The sequence below is a fragment of the Rosa chinensis genome, chromosome 5 (assembly GCF_002994745.2).
Source record: "Rosa chinensis cultivar Old Blush chromosome 5, RchiOBHm-V2, whole genome shotgun sequence".
NCBI lineage: Eukaryota > Viridiplantae > Streptophyta > Magnoliopsida > Rosales > Rosaceae > Rosa > Rosa chinensis.
In genome coordinates, this window is record NC_037092.1 from 83,073,597 (window position 1) to 83,081,083 (window position 7,487).

General features: G+C 37.7%; 2 protein-coding genes across 2 annotated transcripts; one reads left to right on the top strand and one right to left on the bottom strand.

Moving 5' to 3' along the window:
• Positions 1 to 2,304: 2,304 nt before the first annotated feature.
• Positions 2,305 to 2,961, bottom strand: LOC112164282. The gene has a single exon (XM_024300502.1). The coding sequence runs from the start codon at positions 2,959 to 2,961 to the stop codon at positions 2,305 to 2,307; it is 657 nt and encodes a 218-aa protein (XP_024156270.1).
• A 3,197-nt stretch (positions 2,962 to 6,158) lies between these two features.
• LOC112164283 (FCS-Like Zinc finger 5-like) lies at positions 6,159 to 6,983 on the top strand. The gene is made up of 2 exons (XM_024300503.2): positions 6,159 to 6,555; positions 6,685 to 6,983. The coding sequence occupies exons 1-2, from the start codon at positions 6,269 to 6,271 to the stop codon at positions 6,830 to 6,832; spliced, it is 435 nt and encodes a 144-aa protein (XP_024156271.1). The 5' UTR covers positions 6,159 to 6,268; the 3' UTR covers positions 6,833 to 6,983.
• The last annotated feature ends 504 nt before the right edge of the window (positions 6,984 to 7,487 follow it).

Here is a 7,487-nt window from a genome sequence, read left to right on the forward strand (position 1 = left end):
GGTTGGAGACTCATTACTCGTTCTAGCATCCATTCTTTGAAATTGATATTAGGCAGCAAGCTTTCCTGCAAGTTAAATGGTGGAGCTACAAGAAGTTGCTTTGCAATGGGACACTTACACAACAAATGGGAGTTATCTTCAATGGGGTGAACACAAAGTAGATAGCTCATCTCTCCATTGTAACCCTTGGTAAGCAGCCCTTCTCTTATGGCTAACAAGTTGTTGCAAGGTCTCCATACACATATTTGGACCTTCCTGGTACTCTTGCTTTCCAGATCTTATTCCACAGCTCCTTATACAGATTACCATTGGATGTTGAGGTTAGAACTTGTTGTAGCACTTGGTCCCGTGCAATCCAATAAGCTGTTTTCACCGAATAAAAACCCCTTTTCTCTAAACTCCAAACAAGTCTATCTTGGTTGGCTTGTCTACTCAACGGGATGCATAGAATTTTCGTGGCAATATCAGCAGGAAATAAAGCTTGGACAGTGGTAGGTATCCATTCTCTAGTATGGGGATTAATTAGATCAGCTACCATTTCACAATGAGTATGGGGAGGCCTTGAAATCCGATATTGTTGATCAGTAGGAATCCATCTATCATCCCATATGTTAACAAGATTTCCATCTCCTATCTTCCACCGTACACTTGCTTTTAAGATTTGTACACTTACTTTTAAGATTGGCCTTCCATTAAGAATACTTCTCCAAGAAAAGGATGGTGAGTCTCCAAGTTCAGCATTCCAAAAAGTACCATATGTGAAATATCTAGCTTTGTATAATTTTGCTATTAAAGAGTTAGGATTGGTAACAATTCTCCATCCCTGCTTTGCAAGCATTGCTAGATTGTAAGCATAGATATTTTTAAAATCCATACCTCCCTCCTGTTTTGTGAGACACATTCTTTCCCAACTGTGCCAATGGATTTTTCTCTGCTCCTCAGTATCACCCCAAAAGAACGATGCACATAACTGATGGATATCATCACAAAGACCTTTTGGAAGCAAATAGCAGTTCATGGCATATAATGGCATAATCTGTGCAACAGCCTTAATCAAAATTTCTTTACCTGCACTACTGAGTATCTTTGCTTTCCAATTGATGAGCTCTTTTGTCAATTTTTCTTTGATGTACTCAAAGATGGCCGTTTTTGATTTACCAACCCGTAATGGTAATCCTAGATATCTGTCATGCTTATCCACTCTCTACACAACTAGAATAGAGGCTAGCTATAATTGGGTATCCATGTGGACATTGTTACTGAACACGACACTACTTTTTTGAAAGTTCACCTTTTGTCCAGAGGCCCTGGCATAGATATCCAGGATGGTTTTATATCCATAACATTCTGCTTCAGTGGCTGTACCAAATAAGAAGCTATCATCTGCGAAGAATAAATGATGGAGTGTGGGAGCACTTGGGCACACAGTGAGTCCCTGAATTGTATTATTCTATACAGACTTTGTTAGTAAAGCAGACAAACCTTCTGCACATAAGATGAATAAATATGGCGACAGAGGGTCTCCCTGTCTGATACCTCTGGTAGGTATAATTCTTTCTGTAGGTTGTCCTTGAAGCAAAATAGAGTAGCTAACTGAGGTGACACATTTCATGATCATTGCAATCCATGTAGGATGAAAACCAAGCTTTTCAAGTATAGCTTGTAAGAATTGCCATTCAAGTTGATCATAGGCTTTACTGATATCAAGTTTGAGGGAGAAGAAACATGTTTCTTGATGTTTCAGTTTGTACATGAACTGAGATGCTTCAGTAGCGACTAAAGTATTATCAGAAATCAATCGCCCTGGTACGTAGGTGCTTTGCAGTGGTGAGATAATATCAGGTAGCCGCCGCTTCAGTCTATTTTCTACTACCTTGGATCAAATCCTACATATCATGTTACATAGTGTTATAGATCGAAAGTGCATTGCTTCCTGTGGTTCTTTTATCTTAGGTATAAGGCACATATGCGTAAAATTAACATATGCCCAATTTCCTTTGTCCAAGAATTCCCTGACAGCCATGCAAACATCAAAACTAACTACATGCCAATATTGTTGAAAGAAAAAAGGTGACATACCATCCGGTCACTTTTGGAGGGATGCATTTGAAAAAGGGCTACTTTGATTTCATCATCTGTATATGCCTGCAATAAGTCTGTATTCATCTCTTCCGTTACTTTTGTTGGTGTAGCTTCTAAAATAGTTTGGAGAGCTTCCTTATCAGCGCCTTCTATAGTAAAAACTTGTTGGAAATACGTATGAAGCAAACGTTGAATTTCCTCAAGTTCAGTCCTCCACTCCTTCTATTCATTGACCAAACCCCGAATCAAGTTTTTGCTTCTTCTGTTGCTAGCTCTACGATGAAAGTAGGCCGAGTTTCTATCTCCATCTTTGAGCCATATTGCCCTAGACCTTTGCCTCCAATACTTTTCCTGCTGAGTGAGGATCTGACTGTGTCTTACATGAAGTGCACGTTGTTCTTCATATTGTTCCTGAGTGTAGGGCATTTTCATAATGTCATTCATCTTTTCCTGCAAGATACGAAGTTCATTTTTCTGTCTATCAAACTCCCTATTATGCCATTGTTGGAGTTGTTGTCCTGTTTTCTTTATCTTGCAACATAATTGTGTTAGAGCATTTCCAGTTGATGGCACCGCCCATTCCCTCTGTATAATGTTGGTACAATCTGGATTACCATGCCACATTTCTTCAAACCTGAAAAGCCTCTTAACTTTTCTATACTGCAGCTTCTCCTTGCTAACATCGAGTAGGAGGGGACAATGGTCGGACTCAGTCGGGTTTAGAGTTAATACCCTACTGTAAGGAAAACAACTTCTCCACTGTGTAGTCTGAAATCCCCGATCCAACCTCTCTTTGGTAAACTTATTACTCCAAGGACTACCCACAAACCCCATATCTATAAGGCCACAGTCTGCCATTGTTCTTCTAAAAGTTGCCATTGGTGCCGCAGCCCTCCTAGGCCAGCCTGATTTGTTAGAGTTGGACATTATCTCATTAAAATCTCCAGCCATCAACCATGGGAGATTACAGTTCTCCGACGCTAAGGTTTTGATGAGATCCCAGGTTCTATTTCTACCTCCTCTTGCTGCAACTCCATATATGCCAGTAAACCTCCACTTTTCTAGTTCGTTTTCCCCATCACCACGTCAATGTGGTGAGCTGACTGTGATCTCAGACTGGCGTGTGTGCTGTCATTCCAAATCAGTGTGACTCCCTGAGATTCTCTTTGCTGAGGGAAGCAGATGTTATCTTTGAATCCAAGACGTCGCGTAATTGAGTCAATCAAATTTTTTTGTGCTAAGGTTTCAGAGAGGAATATGAGGCTAGGTTTTTTGGCTTGCACCATGTCAACTAAGGCTCGTTGGGTTTCAAGGTTTACTATACCCCTGCAATTCCATACCAGGATGCTCCCTTGCCTCATGCTGGAGCACGAGATCGTTTCACTACTGGAGTTGTTCGAGGCGCTCAGAGACGGCGCTTAGGGTTTGATAATTTTTATTTTGATATTGTTGGTTCTTGCTATGTGACATTATAAATTATAATTATTGGTGTCATCTTAAGGTTTCAATTTGTTAACTTATTACTTCGACTCTAATTAGTATGTTATAATAAATATAAAACTGTTTATTTATTTTCAAGGTGAAAAATAAAAAATAAAAATTCAAAAGTTATAAGCTAACTACAATTTTGTGCCCTTCTTCCCTAATTCAATGAAAACTGAACCCCATAAGTAATAAAAAATTAAAAAAATCTTCTTTGAGACCTTGATTAAGTCTACATGAAATTGTGGATGATAGCACATGATTTTTGGCCTAACAAAAAAATAAAATAAAAAAATAACTATGTAAGTTTTTTAACAATTTTTCCAAAATTGAAAAACAATAAAGTTCATTAAAAAAAAATTGTTCAGGGTTTGGGTATTCCATTAATTGTAACACGTTCTAAGTATTATGTTTTACGAATGGTGAGTTTATGGTACAATAGAATTTCAAGTTAAATTGTAGTGATGAGGTTTAATATGTTTTGGCATGTTATTGTATTTCATGGGTGCCCTCATGTCACGTCGCAACTTGCCAAAGTGAGCCAAACCATGCAAAGCGTCAATTATATTGAAATTGTTATGTTTCTTTATCTCATCATTGGAAAGCATGATCTATGAACATGTTTCAATTAATGGAATACCAAATCTCTAATAAATTATTTCTAATGATTTTTCAAAGTCGTAAAGCAAGAATATTGATCCACGCCATTCGACTTTTTAGTGTTCCACAAGTTCAAGTATATTCTAATAGTTATGTTCTAGGAATACTAAGTTCATGACACATTTGAATTTCAAATAAAAAATTTGAGTTGCAGTCTTGCAGATGAAGTGCCTCCCCACCAAGTAATGATGGGTATCCTACAAAGGAGCAGTGGTTTAAGTTTGAAATCAACTCGAGGCTCATCGGATAGGGAGTTGAAAAAGCAACTTGAAGACTAGCGGTCTCGACTGTCATTAGGTTTGGGAAGATTTTATCAAAGGCGGCTGTCAATAAATAAACCCTACAGAGATCGATAGGCCAACAAATATAGAGTTCGTATATAACTTTTTATTTGAAAAAACTCTCTCTCTCTCTCTCTCTCTCTCTCTCTCTCTCTCTCTCTCTCTCTCTCTCTCTCTCTCTCTCTCTCTCTCTCTCTCTCTCTCTCTCTCTCTCTCTTTCTCTCTCTCTCACTCACACCAATTGACGGAATGCCAAAATCTCTAATAGATTTTTTCTAATGATTTTTCAAATTAAGTCGAAAAGCAAGAATATCGATCCATGTCATTCGACTTTTTAGTGTTCCACAAGTTCTAGCATATTCTAATAGTCATGTTCTAGGAATACTAAGCTCTTAACATGTGTGAATTTCAAATAACACATTTGAGTTGCAGGCGAATAGGCTCCCCACCAAGTAATGATGGGTATCCTGCAAAGGAGTAGCACTGCAAGTCTAAAATCAACTCGAGGCTCGTCAAAGAGGGAATCAAAAAAGCAACTTGAAGACAAGAGGTTAGGTATTGTCAAAGATGGACGTCAACGAGTAAACCCTAACAGAGATAGGCCAACAAATATAAAGTTCGTATATAATTTTTTATTTGAAAAAGAACACACACACACACACACACTCTCTCTCTCTCTCTCTCTCTCTCTCTCTCTCTCTCCCTCTCCCTCTCCCTCCAATTGACGGAATACCAAAATCTCTAATAGATTTTTTCTAATGATTTTTCAAAATCGAAAAGTAAGAATATCGATCCATGCCATTCGACTTTTCAGTGTTCCACAAGTTCAAGCATATTCTAATAGTCATGTTCTAGGAATACTAAGCTCATCATAACACGTGTGAATTTCAAAATAACACATTTGAGTTGCAGGTGAAGAGGCTCCCCACTAAGTAATGATGGGTATCTTGCAAAGGAGCAATGCTGCATGTCCGAAATCAACTCGGGGCTTGTCGGAGAGGGAATCAAAAAAGCAACTTGAAGACTAGCAGTCTCGCATGTCATTAGGTTTGGGAAAATTTTGTCAAAGACGGCTGTGAACAAGTAAACTTTTAAGTCCTTAACAGAGATAGGTCAACAAATATACAGTTCGTATATAACTTTTTATTTGAAAAAAGAAAAAGCGTTATCTCTCTACTTAATTAGGCAAATCCCAAAGTCCTTTTATTTTATTTTATCTGTTATTATTTTATTTTGGAAGGAAAAAAAAATCTTTGACATGCTCGTGAGCACCTGAAATGCTAGTTAGTTGTAACTGCTAAATGTATAACAGATCATGCCTCTCGTTTTGTGGTTAATAATCAGTAACATGTGTCTGTATTACTCATGATCGCATGTGAATATGTGATATAGAGATGAACAGATACGACGTTAACGGTTTGATGTTCTAATTGAGAACTTCCAACCCACACTAATCAAATTAATTTCAACCCCCAATTTACGAAATTACTATATCAGTAATCTGTGTGTATTACCCGTGTTTACAGTTGATTTTCGTTGTAGTTGAGGACTTAACTTTAGCACTTACAATATTTGATAATCGTACGATATATATATACCTCTACCATTCAACCATTCCAAACATCAATATTCTGCTTTGAGACTTGGTGCTAACTGGGTTTTAGACAAAGAAAATAAGGAAACAAACTTAACCCTTATTTTCTTTGTCTAAAACCCCAAGCCAAAGTTACCAAAGAATAGAGAAAACCCAACCAAGACCTACAATGACAGGGAAACGCATGCGCTTAGTTCGTTCCAAGACAAGTTTTGACGACATGACCACCTTGGATGGCCAGCTGCCACCGCAGGAGCGGCGACAACAGATGAAGCTGCCCAGCAATGAGACTATGATAGAAAAGACTATGATAGAAAAAGAAACTCCCAAGGTATATCATCAACCGGCCGCAACTCTCGCGATGTGGTCAAGTCCTGCCACTCAAGGGAGTTTCCTCGACAAATGCAACTACTGTAACAAGAGGATCGGTGACAAAGACGAGATCTACATGTACAGGTGAAGCTTGTAGCATGTCTTGGTGCAAATTAATTAAAGTGAATAATTTCTACTTTTTAGATAGGTAGAAAAATATCAAATATAATGGGTATTATTAATGTTTTCGATCTTTTCGTTGCGATATGGCAGTTCGTTGCAGGCGTTCTGTAGCTCAGAGTGCCGAATCCAACAGATACTTGATGACAAGGCGAGGGAGATGATGATGTGTGGGCAGTCGGCGGAAGCCCTTGCGTGGCATCAGAAGATGATCAACAATCTAAAGATAACTTGGTTATAATGAATAAAAGCTCCATATATCTGCATGCAGAGCCTGTCTAGCGTTTTGTCAGTTTTTTGGGATAAGGCAGGATATTTTGCAATGAGTAGTGTTAAGTGGACCACATTTTTAGGTACCACATGCATTCCACCTCATGTAACAGTTAATGTAGCACAGAGCCAAATCAGTTAGAACATTTCAATAGAATATATGAGCATTTATCACTAATAAGTTTTGTAGCCCATCGTCATCTATAGTAATTGTATGCATTTCAATAGAAGCCGAACCAGTTGATTATATTCTGTTATGTTGTTTTTGCTTGACTAAATTGTGTGCAATTTGAAAAGGGTTATTATTACAAATGGTACTTGAACTTATCATCTATCTTATCCATGGTACATAAACTTCAATTTTCATCACAACCAGTACCTGAATTTTTCGATTTCATTTCAAATGGTACCTATCACTAACTTCGGTTGATGTTCCGTTGAAAACTAACATGTGACTCATTTTTCAAGGATAAGCTTGTAAAATTACTTTTCTTTTCCCTTATTTTTTTGTAATATCACTTACTTTCACTTATATTGTGGCTATAAAAAATGAGATAATCAAAAAGAAAAACTTTCAACTTCAATTAAACTTTCTGTTTATGGAAAACTGAAATTGGGAGAGAATT